This window comes from Procambarus clarkii, chromosome 30, assembly GCF_040958095.1.
Source record: "Procambarus clarkii isolate CNS0578487 chromosome 30, FALCON_Pclarkii_2.0, whole genome shotgun sequence".
Lineage (NCBI taxonomy): Eukaryota > Metazoa > Arthropoda > Malacostraca > Decapoda > Cambaridae > Procambarus > Procambarus clarkii.
This window is the reverse complement of record NC_091179.1, coordinates 16,084,415-16,102,628: the sequence shown is the minus strand read 5'-3', so window position 1 is coordinate 16,102,628 and position 18,214 is coordinate 16,084,415. Positions and strand designations below refer to the sequence as shown.

General features: G+C 37.2%; 1 protein-coding gene across 2 annotated transcripts in view; it reads left to right on the top strand.

The window, feature by feature from the left end:
* yki (Transcriptional coactivator yki) overlaps positions 1-17,815 on the top strand; it is a 267,393-nt gene extending 249,578 nt beyond the window's left edge. For both annotated transcript variants that reach the window (XM_045754145.2, XM_045754146.2), the window contains 4 exons: positions 1,466-1,725; positions 3,504-3,891; positions 10,878-10,966; positions 13,973-17,815. In XM_045754145.2, coding sequence (XP_045610101.2) covers positions 1,466-1,725; positions 3,504-3,891; positions 10,878-10,966; positions 13,973-14,053 — 818 coding nt within the window. In that variant the 3' untranslated portion in view covers positions 14,054-17,815. The remainder of the gene's footprint in view (positions 1-1,465; positions 1,726-3,503; positions 3,892-10,877; positions 10,967-13,972) is intronic.
* Positions 17,816-18,214: the final 399 nt, after the last annotated feature.

Sequence of the window (18,214 nt, the reverse complement as noted above, 5' to 3'; positions counted from 1 at the left end):
TGGGGGTGGAGGGAAATATTACTTAACGTTGATAAATGCAATTCCTTAACTGGGGATTCATTTTTGGAAAAAGAACGATGCTGTATAGCGTATCAATAATACCGGCAATTGTGAACCTAATTGTGAGGGAGACTTGGGGAAGCAATGCATCTGTGTTCGAAATACGGCAATTATAAATAGAAGCAACAGCAGTACGAATACCTTCTTTCTGCTGTGTGTAGCAGTGGCGTCTTAACCGAGAGGTGCCGGATCTTGGTGAGCTTCTGGTGAGTCCTCGGGGTGTGATGGACTCCACCACAGGTAACTGGAAGACGTTGCTGCATTTTTGACCCATTGGGGTTAGGAGCTCTTAGTGATTTTGCCGCTAGGCTTCGACTATGTTCAGCAACCCAGAACACGGCACCATGTGTGAGTATATGTGGGTATATATGTGTATATATGAACAACTCTATAAATAATAATAATAAAATAGCCTTAAACAGAACAACATGTGTGGAAGCATCGGAGAGTGTGTATATATGAATGCTAAACAGTATTCATCTATAGACATCCAGATATGGTGAAACACATGTGAAGAACCTCTCACACACACAGCTCCCTGACAAGAGGGAGCCAGCTTAGCTTAGCTGCCAACACCCACACATCGTGTCAGTAAGGCGGACAGCCCGCCTGCTTTCATACCTTTCACTGTATTTCCCACTTCTATACTTCCCTTCACCTATGCCTCTCCTTCCTCTTTACCTTTCACTGTATTTCCCACTTCTATACTTCCCTTCACCTATGCCTCTCCTTCCTCTTTACTACTACTATCGTCTGCGGTCACTGGATGTCGAGGATAGGGTACCATAGGTTGATTCTCTGTGAGAGATGTCGGTCTGGTACACTTCTTCCTTTAGCACGCCAAGCGTCTGCCTAACAAAGTGACTATGCCATAAGGCTTAATAGTTTTTACACTTGACAGGTGACGTATAGTATACCATCTTTGAGCTTTCTGAAGGGGAACAGTTGGGGTACATGCGGCCATGTATTGTAACTCCCCTTAACCCAGCGTTGCACGAAATACAGCTGGTTTTGAAGTATCTGTGTTTTGGGGTTGAATGCACTAGCTATGCTAAATTATCGTAATGTATAACCATTGAGGCAGAATATCATCTCCTTATTTATATATAACCTTTATAAATGTTGGATTTTTTTTAAGGGAAACCGATACATTTACTGTATAATAGTTTGCTACATTGTAAACAGATTTTTTTTGTATTTGCAAAGATTTGTAAACTTTTTATTTAAATACAGTGCATACTGTATTGCTAAGTTATAATAATCGTGTATGACTTATTGAGGTATTAAAAAGGTTTCCCATCTTGGAATCTTGAGGTATTCCGTTTCCCAGTATGAAAATGTTATTGGAAAAGGATAATCGGATGAGAATAACTGTTTACAATACAATTTCATTTGTTCTTTACAGCCCGACACCTACAAACGGCAGCTCTGTTAAATGGTGTGCAGCCTCCACAGCACTCTCAGGCAGGATCACAATCAGCTGGACAACAACAACAAACCCAGCAACAGGCACCACAGCAAGTGAGCCACCAGCTGCCACCTCTGGCACCCACGGTCAGCTCCTCAACAGCAGCTCTCCAGGCCAGGCAACAGACACTACGGCTTCAGCGCCTCCAGATGGAACACGAGAGACTGAGGCTGCGGCAGCAGGAGATCATTAAGACTGTGAGTTTTCATATCGAAGAGCTTGTCTGTACGTTCCTTTATACTTTCAACATCTTCACTGATCTGTGGGTTTGCCCTACATAAAGTGTTCTATGTGTTTTTTACATAGTGTCATTAATGTGCATTTACAAGGGTGAAATGTAATTGATCAGCTTCCACATATACTATATATATATATATATATATATATATATATATATATATATATATATATATATATAAAAAATGTATATATATATATATATATATATATATATATATATATATATATATATATATATATATATATATATAACACACACACACACACACACACACACACACACACACACACACACACACACACACACATACACACACACACACATACATACTCATACATTTGTCTCTCTTACTCTGACAGGGTGAGATAGCTGATAGAGAAACTAGTGTGCAATTAAGAACTTAACCACTGAAGGTGATTAAGATGCTTTTACAAGCTCAGGTTATATAGTTACATCACATGCATATATTGTATAATTGATACATTACATAGTCAGCCTCCTGGGCTGAGGTATGCTGAACTCTGTAACTACTATATGAGTACTGGAACACTTGACGATATATTGAACTTGTACCCTAGATTGACCATAACTAGGCGAGTACCAGTTGGTCTGGGTCACCTATGAAACACTTGGAAAGTTTAAGTGAATAGATTTAACAATAATAAAGCAGCACAAGTGTGGAAGTATGAGAAGTGTGTGGTATGATTAGAGACAAGTTAGAAGTGTGAAACATTATGGCTTTAGTGAGTGACCAAGATGGGGGAGTCTAGGTATGGTAGAGAGGGGTAAATAGTGCCAGTCAAGGATACAATTTCCTTAGATGGGGGTGGGGAGAGGGTCCTGTCAAGCCATTCACATTTCTAATTTTGTCCTTCTTTCCCCATGTCTTGAGTTATCAGTTTCAACTCTTGTGATATTTTCATTAGTTTAGAATTCCTGCTTCAATGCCATCTTTTTTTTTATATATTTTCTGCTCCTATTTTTTATATTTTTATTACCCCTTTTTCTATATTTTCAGTAATGTGTAATTTTGTAAGTTCAAAAACTTTGCCTAATTAAACACTAAATTATGCAAAATTGTGTGTTAGGATTGTCTTAAAAGTATTGTTGATGAAAAATAAAATATTTATATTTATCTGTTCTGTTAATTATACTATTATGTTATATTAATTATAATATTATCCAAACATAATACACTTGTGTGTGTGTGTGTATACTATATATATATACCTTGCGATGATTTCGGGATCAACGTCCCCTCAGCCCGGTCCCCGACCTCTATTAATTAATCTCAAATTAATTTCAGTGTAGAATTTAACACATAATACAGTGTACATACAATGTACAGTACTATTAAGTTTTTTTTTACATTTACAGTATACATTACACATTTAGTTTTTGGCAAATACTGTAATATAGAGTAGAAAGTAGAGTATTGTGCATTACCGAGTCCGTGTCCAACAGTGTTGCCACACACAGCAGTTATTGGTTGCATTAAATAAGAGGATAGATTCAACATTTAGAATTCCATGGTGTACAATATTGTAAGGAGGATTGGGCAGTGAAAAGCAAAGTCTTTATAGGAACATTTTATTTTAGAGCCTTACACTGTAGTCTAAAAGCTAATGCTATAACACTAATAAGCTAATACTAAGGAAGTTTGCATCACAAAGTTTAAATTATTTGTAGTCTCATAAAGACTTCAGTATTTGTAAACTGAAACATCTTCAACAGGAACAATCATTGCGCATGAGTCTACGGGAGGAAGCGGGACCACAACAGGTACAACAGTCACAACAACAGCAGCAGCAACAGCAGACAGCACAAACAGTAGCCCAGCAGTCCACACAGCAAACCTCACAGCAGCAGCAGCAGCAGCAGCAGCAGCAGCAAGGTAGTGAGCTGGTGCTGACCTCTGCCGGCCTGACTTTATCCTCGGCCCCGCAGACAGTGACCTCGGTGACTACATCTGCAGCTGATCCTTTCATCGCTACGACAGATTTTCACTCCAGGCAGGAATCGGCAGATAGTGGACTTGGCCTTGGAACCAACTACTCTCTTCCTCACACTCCAGAGGATTTCCTGGCATCAATGGAGGATGTTGAGATCACACCATCTGATGGTTGGTTGGCAGCGTTTGGTTCACCCTCCTCCGATGTAGTGTTGCTGTTTTAATTCAATTAATTTTTGTCCAATCTTTAACTTTGTATTCAAAGTTAATGAGATTTTTTTATTATTGTAATTGGATTTTGATTAATGGGAGTACCTGATGGTGTTAATTATGAAATAAATTTTAAAATCATTTGTAGCAGAATTGCACTGAAATATTTTTGTTCATAATTAAATCTAATTTTAAGAATAAAGCTATATAATGTTATAATTAGCATAAATCGTTTTTCTTTTTCAGTTTTGTAGACCATGTAAAATTGTAAATAGTATTAAGTATTTTTGCAGTAAATATATTTTCTAAATTATAATTTTCTGGGAGGGCTCTTAATGATGGCTCTTTGGTACTTGCTGCCTGGCAAGCTACACCCAATTCAATCCATGCCAGGCCCTTGCAAGTCGAAGCCTCCCAGGCAGCAGAGGCCAAGCCTGGCCCCCTCTGAAAAGACACAAGCAGCAGATCATCATAGACCACCCTAACCCACAAAGGTGGGCAAATCAAAACAGTCGATAGAAAGGTAAACAAAGCACAGAAAATGGGACAATGAAGCTCTTGAGATTCATGAATCACATGGAGCAGAAGCAGTTCTCATGTTAGTATCACCTGCACATCACCAGGTGTGACTGCTCATCTTCCTTCTCGATCCACAAACATTGAATCTTCAGTCTTATAGCCAGGAAAATGAAAACCCAAAGACCTGGAATAAAAAAAAGTAGGTTCCTAATGAGCCACCAAGAGCCCACCAGAAAGGTGTATTTCATTACACTCAATACTGGCTTTCTGGGAGGATTCCTAATGGTGGTTCTCTGGTGCTGTCATCATGAAAGAAAAACAAAAAGGAGGTACTCACCTAAGAGAGAGCTATAAAAAATAAACCCTGGAAAGGGAAAGTTAGTGACGAGTTGATTGGCCCAAAGGCACACAAGTCTGGTGTGGACCAAGAACGTTACTTAAATAATGAGCCATTAGCACCTTGTTAGACTGCCAATATCCCCATGCCCACAATGTCTGTTCAAAATACATTAAAAAAATACTGTGGACAGAGCCCCAAATTTACGAACATGGGCTTGAGGGTTACCTTACCTTGCGATGATTTCGAGGCTCGATGTCCCTGCAGCCCGGTCCTCGACCAGGCCTTCTCATTGCTGGACTGGTCACCCAGGCTGGTGGACGTGGCTACTCGCAGCCCAATTGATTAGGGTAGAGCAGCATGTAAAATATCTGAAAATTCTGATGTCTGAAGACCTGATATTTAGTGAACGTAACTAATCAAATATAGCGGTGGCCAGGAAAATGATCCTGGCCAGAAAAAGTGGCCAGGATTATAAGAACGTTCAAATCTAGGGACCCCACAACAATGCTAACACTATTTAAATCACTGATACTGTCCTGTCTTGAGTATTGCTTGGTACTCACTTTCCCTTTCAGAGCAGGAGAGATCTCTGAATTAGATGAAATACAGAACACATAAGGCATACATAGAAATGATAAAATATCTTAATTATAGGGACCATCTCAAAACTCTCAATGTACTCTCTGGAAAGGAGACGAGTAAGGTATAAAATAATATATACATGAAAGATATTGGAGGGCCAGGTCCCAAATTTGCACAGTAGAATAACATAATACTGAAGCAAAAGATACAGAAGGAAATGCAGAATAGAACCATTGAGGAGTAGAAGCGCCATATGCACAATCGGAGAACACTGTCTTAACATCAGGGTTCCAAGGCTGTTCAACACCCTCCCAACAAGCATTAGAAATATTGCCAGAATGAAGATGGAGGTATTCAAGAGGCATTTGGACAGGTTCTTAAAGAAGTACCAGACAAACCAGGCTGTAGTGGATATGTGGGCCTGTGGACTGCTCCAAGCAACAGCCTATTAGACCAAGTTATCACAAGTAGAGCCTGGTTTCAGCCTGGGCTTGGGGTGTGGAAGAACTCTCAAAACAAACTCCAGGTATGCTCCAGACCGCAGGCTGACTAAACTTTGACACTCGCTGCTGACAACCCGAGACATGTTCCCTGGGAACAAGGAAGCATGGACACTGGGTCCACAAACAGAGCATCTGTAACTAATGTAATAATAAATGATGCACCCTTGGCCAAACCACCCAAGCATCAAACACCAAAGATCCCTCCAGAAACCAGCCATCTCATTCTTGGGCAGAAGGGAAGGAGATGGCCATAAATGAAGAAAATGATCCCCAAGACCAAAAGAGTAAAACCGCTGCTGATGGAGGAAAGTGAAGCTCCCCAATCTGACAACTGGAAGAGAGGGCAAGCAAACACAAACCCTCGAAGAAACAATCCGAGACTGAAGGTGCAACAGAAAACCGAGTGGAGAGAAAACGAAAACCTTAACCAAAGATCAGGAGCAGCATGAGCAGGCTGAAGGTGAAAAATGCCGGAGATACAGTACTATAACTAGTGAAATGATAACAAAACATCAACATCAAACATTAACAGCAGTGACTCCACGAAGGCCAAATGATATGAGGCAACAGTATTCAGCACGAGAAGCTTATCCACAAACCACCAAGACAAAACAATAGGACCACAAGTACAGAAATTAAGAAGTGATGTAGAGAAGAAAAGGTGGGAGAAACCCCCAAAAAACCTTATACTGTTGCCATGACAAAATCTGTAGGCGAGATGCCAAAAGTTCAGTCAACTATCAACTATGCAAGGAAAGGTTCAAGAGTAAAAAACTCTCAGCATGCAGATTGGCAGAGTCTCAAGCCACCAAGAAACATCTGGCCTATCTGTTTAAAGAGGTAGAGCCACAGAAAAACACAGGTTCAGAAACTGGCCAAAAAGTCTAGAAAAATGTACACCTTACATGGCCTCTATATACTAGAAGGTGTATGACAAAAGTGAATAAAGAGGGGACTCTTGGGAGAGTGTAATAAGCATGTATGGAGTTAGAGGAACTGGTAACACTTATATTGTTGCTTGCTTGCTTGCTTGCTTACTTACTGACACATTGTGTCAGAGTACAGTATTTCATCTCTCGGTGCAAGGGGGTAAAGGATGAAATGCTATGACTTATTTCTGTGCATCATTCTGGGCTTAAGCATCATTTTTTATTAAACCATCTTCAGGAATCAACTTGGTTGTCATTCACAATTCCATTCTCTACTCTCCTTTCTGCTTTCACAATGGTGAGGTAAGGTGTATATTGGCTGCAGATGGAGCTTTTTTCAACTGGTTACACGTCTGCTGTAGACTGGCGCTTCAGCCCAGCCTTCATGACTAGCTTCGTCTCATACTCCTCAGACTCTTGGATATGGCAGGAGTTCGTGCTGTCTTGCCTAGTCATTTGGCTTCTGATGTCTCCCTAGGATCAGTGAATGATGAGATTCTTCCACCAGCTCTTTATTGGCAGACCACATTGATTGATTGTTAGATTGGGGTTGTCAGGTTTGGACTTTATTCTCCTTATTGCCTTTGGTGCTTTGAGCTCCCGGTCAATCACTCGCTCTTATGCTAAGCAAAGAAATTTTTTACCTTCTCTCTCCACTTTTCATATGGCCACAATGTCTCAGGCATGACTTCTCCCCAGATATAAAGGATACTTATTGGCACATTCCCATTCGCCCAGAGTTCAGGGATTGACTAGGGTTTTGTGTGAATCACATGTTTCCATTTTTGGGCTTTGCATTTTGATCTGAATCTGACCTGATTGACACAAGTAATCCTTATGAAGGTTTGTCTTAGCAGGATGTAGGTTCTGGCCTGTTAGTGATTGGTTTATTTATTCTCCAGTCCTCTTGCCTGTTTATGGGCCAGAGATATTGTGCTTGCCCAACTGACCTTTCATGAGTTCCTTTTCAATTTACTTTACACAAGTTGGTGTGGGAAACCAGGATACTCTCTCTCTTCTGGAGTCTGTATTACTGCATCACTTGAAAATTTTCAGCTGGTGTTTTGCATAAGGTCTGTGTGCTTTCAGGATCTTAAGGGGTTTCTGGGCTGTTTGAACTCTGTCTGCATGGTATGCCCACTGGTATGGCTATAGCTGAGGGCTCTTTCTCACCTTCTGTGCTACTCTAGGCATTATCTATGAGGGTGCCATATTGTGCAGGTTCATTTGTTCCTTCGGTGGATCTTACATTGCCATTTTTTATATTTTGACATTTTGGGGTTCATTTCTATGGTATCCTTTCCCTCCATTCTCAGTGCTCATCACTTTGGTCAGGATACATGGTCACCTCGCCTACTGCTCATTCTTGTTAGTCAGTTTCAAGTTTCATAGTCTAGTTGACTTTTCAGTTTCTTTTATCTTTCTTTGAGGCAGGATACTACAAATAATCTCTCTCCTGTAAATTGGTTGACATTTTCCCATTTGTTTGTTCGTTTATGACTAGTGTTGAATTGTTTAAAATTGATGTTAAACTTTGTGTGCAGTTTGTATTGGTTTAGGGTGTTTTGAGACTCTTAAGTTTCCCATGCCACTGTGAGACCCCTAGGCAATGTTCCTGAGTTTTTGGTAGGCCTTCAAAAGTCATCAAATACCTGACTGTTGATATTTGCTCTAATGAATCGGTGCTTATGACTCGGGCCTGGAAGACACTGAGGGTTTTGTACATCAAGAAGTTTCATTATATTAAAGGTTCTATTTATAAAACCATTTTAATTAATGTTCTTTTTATAAGCCATATAAGTTTAATATAAGCAGTAATTTTAATGAAATAATTTTAGTGAAACAAGACACATTTTAGAAATACTGTAAATAGCTGAATCTAATGATGACCAACCTACAGTTCCTGTACTGTATATACAATGTTACATTACCCTATTTTTATACATACATTAAATTGACTTGACAAAATTTTATGCAAAGTTTTCCAATAATTTTTAAAGAGGGTCCTTAGCAGTACATTGTATATACTGTATATATATACAGTAGTTTTAAATGTAATGTTACCAAATGCTTTATGAATTCCATCAGTAACATTTATTATTTTAGGGTTTTTGGTAAGTAAACACTCCATAGGTATAGCAATTTTGTCAAGGTCAAAGATTGTAAAAATTATATTCTTATATTACGTGGTTTTGTGGACCTGTTGATGCTGCTTTTTTAGAATAACAGCAAATTCAAGTACTGTACTGTACTGAACTTGTTCTTCATATAAGGTGACATAAATGTGTGTGTGTGTGTATTCATGGTGGTCCGTTGTCTTCATAAATTTGACCAAATATAGATTTAAAATGAGCAGCAATTTTGGCATGCACAATTTTTGCCTGGCTACTGTTACTGAAGAGAGATTTTCTGATATTTTTCTTCATCATTGTCTTGATTTTATATATACAGTGGTACCTCCATTTATGAATTTAATCCATTCCCAGAGACAGGTCATAACTTGAAAATTTGTAACTCAAAACAAATTTTCCTATAAAGTAAATTGAATTCATCTGTTCCACACTCCCAAAAATATTAACTTCAAAATTCATTTCATACATAATACACACACACACATTTTGTACTATAGTATGCACAAATTAAAGTTTATCTTTATAGATAACTCTTGTTGGTGTATGGAAAATGGTGAGGAGGAGGAGGAGGAGAGGTGTTTGGAAGGGGAGTCCCCTTCCATTATAACATCAGGCAGTGATGACTTTTCTGGGGGTACTCTCTCTCATAAGTTTTGCAGGCATACCACTATGACCTGGTTGTGGCTCACTGCTTGCTTGTCTTCCTAAGAATCTGTCTAAAGACGCTTCTTTTTCCCTGTATTTTAATACTTGTCTGTAGTGAGACATTACATTGCCATTTAAAAGGTCAATACATCGGCCTGCTACACCTTTATCTGGGCAAGGTTTTTCAACAAAACTTTGCAGCTGTTCCCATACTTCACACATTTTCTTAATGAGAAAGGGACTTCCTCTACTACCTCTACTCACAACTATTTTCTTAGGTTGAACCTTACTGCTGACTTTCTTGGGAGCCATGGTGTGATATATAATAATTACTTTTATGTTCAAAAAACAAAAAACCAGAAAAACAATGAAATTCTTTACAAAGAATTCAAGCGCGATCGTCACTAGGCGAAAGACATTGGTAAACTGAAGCGCACCACGCGGTTGGTTGATCCATTTGTGTATCAACAAAGTCGCAAGTCGAGTCGAATTTTCTGACAAAAGTGTGGCCGTAACTCTAAAAATTTGTAAGTAGGGGCATTCGTAAGTCGAGATTCCACTGTACTGTATGTCCTCTTATTCTGTTGGGAGCAGGCAATAGGAAATTTACCTTATCAACTTTCATTACCTTGTCAATGTTAAACAAATAGGAATTCGTGCATTATTTCACCATGATCTATAACTTTGTAAAAAAAAAAATGAACTTATTAAATTTTTTTATAAGTCAACAGACTCTAAGGAGCAGAATCCCCTTATCAGTTACCCACACCTAAATTATGGCAACTAAATTTGTGTACTAATTTATATATATATATATATATATATATATTTTTGTTTTTTTTCTGGGCACATTGTGAGAGTAAATGCACCTATCTCAGTCTACCATGGCCAAACTATAATAGCAATTACAATTTTGACCTTTTTTTTTATTTTGTCCTTAATGCTGCACTTGTTAGAGCTGGGACAACAGTGACGAAGCAGAAAGTTTAAAAACAAATATGTTGGATACAGAAAGTCGGAAGTAATTGTTGCACCAGATACCCAAAAGCTAAACCTCCCTAACCATAAGCATAAATGTGAAAATATATATATATAGAGTGCAGTATACAAACAAATACAGTGCCTGTAATTATTAAAGGTCAAAATCAGATTTCCTTACCACCTTCTTTCATTATCATGTCTGTACACATGTACCAACAGTATTGGTCATTATTAGCGAGATTATAAATTTCAGTTGTATTGTTATAAATTTTTACTCTAGTAAACTTCTCTATAAGCTCCATGTTCATTTTTGCAGCCGAGATGAAAACTTCTCCAGCAAACAACATCCTTGAGGCACCTGAGCTGGAGTCCATGGATTCTGAGGATCTTGTCCCATCAATACAGGTAATCTTATAAAAATGTGTCACTAGAAGTAAATTTGAATTTGCAACATGTATTTGCTTTAAACTGTGTAGCAAATAAAGCACAATTACAAAAATTCAATGATTATTTGCCAGGACAACTGGACGTACTGTAAAAATAATAGTTATATAACTATTAATTTTGCGAGATATAGAAAGTCTGCTGGCAAGGACACTAGTTGTACTGTATCTGTAGAAATTTAGAACTGGAGATTATGCAGATGTATCACCTGTAAAGCTGTTAATGTTACTGGGAGATGCAGGATCCATCCCTCAAAATTTTAGGAAAAAAGTGAAGCTGTGATCTGATAATAACCCAATCACTTAAGTGTAATACAGATTACAGTATTGTGTTAGCAATGTAGATTAAAATTTTTGACAGTTAAATCAGTGTTTGGGATGACAGGCAAGATGATGATGAAAATGAGAGATCTGGGAATGTATGATCATTATTCTGTTCTGTAGTTTCATGGTGTGTGATGACAGCAACCTAGAGATAAAGGTGAACTACACAATGAAATTAGATGAGAGATTAAAATAAATTCATTGTTGAGTATAACAAACTACTATACTATATTTAAAAATGTGTAGTTTGAATGTATACAGAATTAACACATTCATAATAACAGCTACAGGAACAATAGCATTTTATAAGCATAGCCATCAGTGTTTACTGTAGATATAAACTCAAGCTAGCTAGTTAGTTATTTCTAGTCTGGATGCTTTACTCCTTCAAGATAGTTTCCTACCAGAGGGTAGTTTACAGCAGTAGTACTCTTCTCCAGGAAGTTTATATCACCATACAATATGTTATTTTTCACAAGCACTTTTATATATAATGTTCCATTGTACATCCTCTGGAAGTTGGTCATCTGCCTCTACCATCCACCTGGACTCATTTGTACAGCAGGGGCCTTGCATCTTGTAGGCAGATGTTCACTCTCTGATGGTCCAAGTGGTTGGGCACCATCTCTTCATCCTAGCCCAGCTTCTTGTCCTAATGTACAGTACAGTATTATATAGTCATACAGTACTGGCTTAGCATTTTCTCTCACAATTATCTTGCCTCATATTTTCCTCACTATTTCATTCTCTCATACCTCAGTTGCTTTTCTAAACAAAAGAAAAATATGTTTTTAGAAGAAAAAAAAAGCACAAGCTAGTTTTCAGTGCTTGAGACCTTGAGTACTCTGCCCTTTTCCATACCCAAGTTAATGTGTTTTTCTCATTGAACATCACGTTAATGTGATTTCATTGTTCATTTACAGTCTTTTGGAATGCCTCCTCACTCTCGGTACAGAACACTGTATTCAACCATGTTATGTAATAACAATTTATTCTTATAACACTCCACTTGCACTCCAGGTGTTCCTGCCTTTAGCTCCCTAATATTAGTCGAGTCATCTTACACCTCACTCCCAAGCCACATCATCTGGTGATCTAGCATTATGATCATCATCATCCCCATTTAACCTATTTACAGCTACTCTAATTTCCCTTTTATCTGTTCTGTGCTTCACTGGTATTGTCCCCCCCCCCCTCTTACACTCATTCCAAAACAGGTTACAATATTATCTTTTCTTTTTCATTATTTGTAACTATTAGACTAAAAATACTAATTTATTGGTAAGATCATGCACTGTTGTCAACAAAGTCCCTCCGTCATACTTTGCACTACATCCTCTGGCCAAGGTACCATTCAGTACAGTACAATATGCATATTTTCTTAATATTTCAGTAGTTATTTTTTAAGGAATATTATGAAGACTGTACCTCAGTGGTATTTATTGATGGCAGAAAGTGTGAAAAATTAGTACATGACTATAGGCCTCACCTAGAGGATTCAGTTGAATCCCAGATTGCATTGCTTTTGGTCATGTTGAGGTGTAGTGGTCTAGGGAGTCTAATTACCCAAATCTGCTCAAAGCTACCCGAAGTTTCCTAGTAACATACATAAGCATAATTACATAAGCAATGAAAAATATGATAAATTTACTCACCATAATGTTGGTGCTGAAGGTAGAAAATGGAAAAAAACATATTTTTACTCTGAAATAATAAGTTTACAACGAAATTAAACAAAACTAAGTGGCACAAGAGGCCATAGGAAATTGACGATACAAGCGACAATGTATTAGAGCGACTTCTCCAAGATATATGGTAGCCTAGAGATTATATTAAGTTAGGTTTGGATAGGTTAGGTTAGGTATGGATAGATTTATAAATGAAAAACAGCTTACATGTGACTCGCAACTGATGACGCTAGAATACGTCTCAAACAGTACTTTGCTGATGACTTTTGTTCAAACCACAATGCTGTAAATGCTTCACCCACATATTACAAATAATCACCAACAGAACCTAAACACCTAACCTAACCAATGCCTAAATACACAAAGTATGCTTATGTATAATAATAATTTTATATTTGAGAAAATTTATATTTTGAATGAACATAATGTTAAACTTTATGAATGTGTCATTGGGGGTCGACTGCTGAATGGAATGAACATAGCCTAAGGACAGGTTGGCTTATGAATTGGGGGATTAATTGTACAACATGTACATTAATTTGGAAAGTATATGAAAGACATCCGATGACTTAAAAAGACAAATACTGTATTATGCGGTTGAGTAGGTTAGGAGAAATAATTTGATGATCTAAGAGAGGATAGCAGATTATAGAATTACAAGAAAAATATAAAAAAATGAAGTACATTACAAGAAGTTAATGTTAGAAGTACATGGTCGAGTGTTTTTTCTTAAGAGGGCAAGAGATAGCACAGGCTATGAATATATATATAGGACTAAGAGAAACTTAACTGTGGCCAGTTTCCAAAATGTTTTTTAATTATAAGAACATTCTTGAAGGGTGGATGTAGTCAAGAAGTCAGAGATCCTGTATAGATATGCACCAGTTATGTCATAAAGAGAGCAGATATTTGTCTATTGAGTGAAGAAATGTTATTAACATCTTGTTTATTTTCAGCTAAATGATGACTTGTCTACCGATTTTATAAATGACATGCTGGAGACAACCAAAATGGATAATCTTCATACGTGGTTATAAAGGAAGAGGGGAAGAAAATTTAAAATGAGAAAAAAAAATCTCGTGCTTATTTAGTGGTGAGAAGACTAATGCCTGGGGACAAATAGCATTACATGTAGTGTCAATTTGGTTTCATTGTTTCCTGGCTAGGTAAAATAAACCTCTCAAAGGCTTAAGTAGGCAGAAGGCATTTTCATTGTCTATGTGGATAGACAGAAAATTATGCAATCCTGCTTTATGCAAAAAAAAAAAAAAAGCTTTTGTGAGAGGCAACAAGAAAATAGGCCAGGATACAAGTACCCAAATTTAATGTTTTAGTACCTCATAGGTGAGAATGAATGTTGTGCAAGAATTTGTAATGTTGAAATACGCAGTCTGAATATGCCAGAAACTGTATGTGAAGTGAACAGTGGTACAATAAAATGGCAGCATTAATATAATGGTGCAACTGTGTATTTGCGTGATACAGAAAGTACCATGAATTTGGGCTCTCTACGCTGGATGTATGGTTTGTTTTCACCTTTGAGGGAATGTTAGCCACAAAAACCAGGCTGTGGGGGTCATTTAGATAGCCTTAAAATCTGAAAATAAAAGTGAATGCTTGAAGCCATAATTGAGTGATAAAGGGGAAGTTTGAGAGATACTGTGCCCAACACTGATCTCCTACGGCTTCAACGGTAATTTAGGCAAAAATGCCCAAGTTTTGTATGTGATGGATTAGTGCCTACAGACTACCAAGTTATACTCTTATTAAGAGAGAGGTTCCCTATATTGGAAATCTCCCATATTGTAGGTTAAGTTCTGTTTTGTGAATACCTTTGTGGTTTTATCACGTGCATTTAGGACTATTATATTTTTGGAGGTTTATCTCATTGCCTCTATCCTCTCCATATATCAAGTGATTAACAATCAATCTTACCGTCCAGTTCTGCCTTGATCAGTAAAATATTGCCGGACTTAATCATGTTACAGAATAATTATATTTATTAATGATAGCTAATTGTCATGTAAATAGTATTTGGTTATGTTCTTGTTTAAGAAAACTCACTATCTTAATATAAGTACTCAGTAATAACAAATATTTAAATAAAAGGCATTAATTAATTTTAGATACAGGCAGCTGTTTTAATACAGAAAATGAACTATCACAAAAATTAATGGGAATCTATCGATCCTTTTGGACAATGCACTCAGTGCTCCTTTTTATTTGCAAGACAGTGGAGCAATCTGTTGTTTGCATTTTATTTAGTTGACTTGTGTTTTGTTGGCTGTTATGCTCCTTCCATCTGTGGCTACCCTAGTTCCTGTTGTGTTATCATGTGCAGCAGTTCTTGCATCTTTTGGCCTCTATTGCTTCTCTTAGTACAAGTGTAGTTAATGCTATACCACACCTTAAATAAAGGCTGTATTTTCGTATTTTTTTTTATAACTCTACAGTATTACCGTTATTGGTATTTAGTAATACTAGTAGCTCATATAGTTTATACTTTTCTTTGTATACTGTACATATAATTCAGTCTAGGATTCAAGGTCTAACTTTACAGTAACAAAATTAATTGGTTGAATCTTTTTTTAAAAGCCTTGTCTGCATATCTATGTATGATCAGTGATCACAACGTGTATGTGGGGAGTTTTTAAACACCCTTAATTCAGCATTTCTTGCATAAACTGACTGTTTTTGCAAATATTAATTTAATATCTGATGGAATGATAAAAGTACATTATTTAGGTACACTACAGTAAATTAATGTAGCATTACCAAGATGTAAGTCAAATTTAAAGTGGCTTAATTTTGTGCCACTTCTGATAAAATGCACTTGATGTTTTGACTCATTAAGAAGTTTGATCATTACTTTCATTTAATATGATTATATAATGTGCAGGGAGCTTGTTATTGTTCTTATTTATTAACACAGATTTTATCATTGTTTTAGAGATTATTTGTTAATGTTTCAAAAACTTTCTTACAAAGTATTTTTGGTGCCTTAGAGGAAATGAGGTGCCTTGAGTAGTGGCAGTATATGTATGGCAGCTCGATGAAGCAGGAACTAAGGTGATAGCCAGTTATGTTTTCCAGCCTTAGTTAACAACACAATAAATGTACTTAAAGCAATGGCCCTAGTTTCCACTAGGTTTACCAGTCTTAAGTAGAATTCTTAACAATTCACCAATCCCTATGATATGTGACGTGGGTGGTTTCTGTATCTTTTTGCGCAGGTTTGTCTGCCCTGCGATTGTGCCAGCAGTAGCTAGTTGGGATGCTTCTGATTCCTAACTCTACATGGGAGTTGGATAATATTTTTAAACATGACCTATGTTCTGTATCCCATAAGGCACTCTGGTTACGTCATCAGTATTTCAAATCCCCACATTCATCCGCAGTCTGCTCAAGTGATTTACGGACGTCCCAAGTGCCTTTGTCTGCAGCTGTTTAGTGGCCATTCAGCTCCTCCCTGGGTCATTATACTGGTCAAAAGTTGTGACCCAGGTCGTTAAGAGGTCACTTTGGCAGCTCCCAAGCTACAAGTAAATTTGTGGCAATAGGTTAAGTTTCATGTTAATTATTAAGACTGAACAAATACCAAGCGTTGACCACACACTTGCTGTTTGTTCTGGTATTATTATCATTATCATCATATTATTACTATTATTGCTCCAGTAGACATGAATTTTATTTTATCAGGAAATGTACATGTTCATTTTTTTTATGTTCATAGTATGGTGTCTTTTGTGATATACATCTAGCATGCAATGTTGTTTTTAGTTTGTCTTATAGTGGCCATATTTGTTAGTTTTACAATGAATAGTTAGAAACTCAGCAGCAAGGCTCTTGTTTTTCAATCTTTTTTTAATGTGGTGAAGGGTTCCTAGTATAGATTAAAAGAAAAAATATCACAGCTACCAATATTATATTCATATCAAACTTTCTTAGAAAAATAATCCAATGATAAAGTTTTATACTAATAGATTTAAGATTATGACCTGAGAGTTGGCTTGCATTTTCTTAAGCCATTTCAGGTTGTGTCCTTCCCAATCTTTCTGCACAAGTTTATGAAAGTTAGTTTCCCTATATACCTCAAGAAAGCAATGTATTAAGTATTAAATTTAAAATTGTGTACCATTAACTGACCGTGTTAAACTTGATACATTGTTTCAAGCTGAGGACTTGTCTTTCCATGATCCTAGAGTTACTGATTTCATAAACTGATACTTATCAATGTTGCCTTGCTTTATAAGGTCCTGTCCCAGTCCTAACAATAATTTTTCACTGTACAGTATATGTGGGACTGTAATGGGAAATAACCAATGTAATTGGGTAGGTAGCAGGCCATGCCAGTTAAAGTATGAAAGATTTTGTGAACATTTCTAGCCAATTGCCTTCTCTTGTTCTGTCTAATCAGCACATCGCCATATACGTCCAACTATTTGCTAGGAGTTGTTTACTTAATCTTCATACCATGACTGTAATCTTGCCCAACCCTGATCTATGGTATTAGCTTATGGCTCACAAATCATGGTGAGATTTAAAATGACAAAAATAGGAAAATTGATTTGAAAATGACAATCGAAGTTCTATAAGAAAGTGTGGCTTGGTTATGATCAACTTGTGAAGTCTCCTCACTTGGCATAAAACCACTGCTGCAAGAAGATATTTTCCTCTTTTTGACATGTATATAAATGCCACCCAAGTGCTTACGATGCAGGGGGGGTGACGTAGCATCCGCTCCCCCATGAAATTAAGTGTATGCTGAAGCAATGTAAATAAATTTTATCTTCAAATGATTTGTATGTTCATATTTACCTTTTTCAGAGCATATATATTAGTGTGTATATATAAAAAAAGATTTTGCCGATTCATAACGCATTATAAAATGCGCAGAATATCCCTAATATGTGAATGTGCAATTGTTTAGTTACCTTACTTTGCTACCTAATTACTTGGTTATCTTACCGTCTGGTTACCCCTGTTATGGTTCCACTACATTCTTCCTGGCTTTTTGCATCCTTTTGATTACTTACTTGTGGTGGTTCCAAAAATGTATTTCCCTGGGGCCCATTCTCTGACCAGGCTTCCTGGCTGGTGGTCTGGTCAATCAGGCTTCCTGGCCGGTGGTCTAGTCAACCAGGCTGATGGATGCAGCTGCTCGCAGCCTGATGTATGAATAAAGCCCGATTGATCAG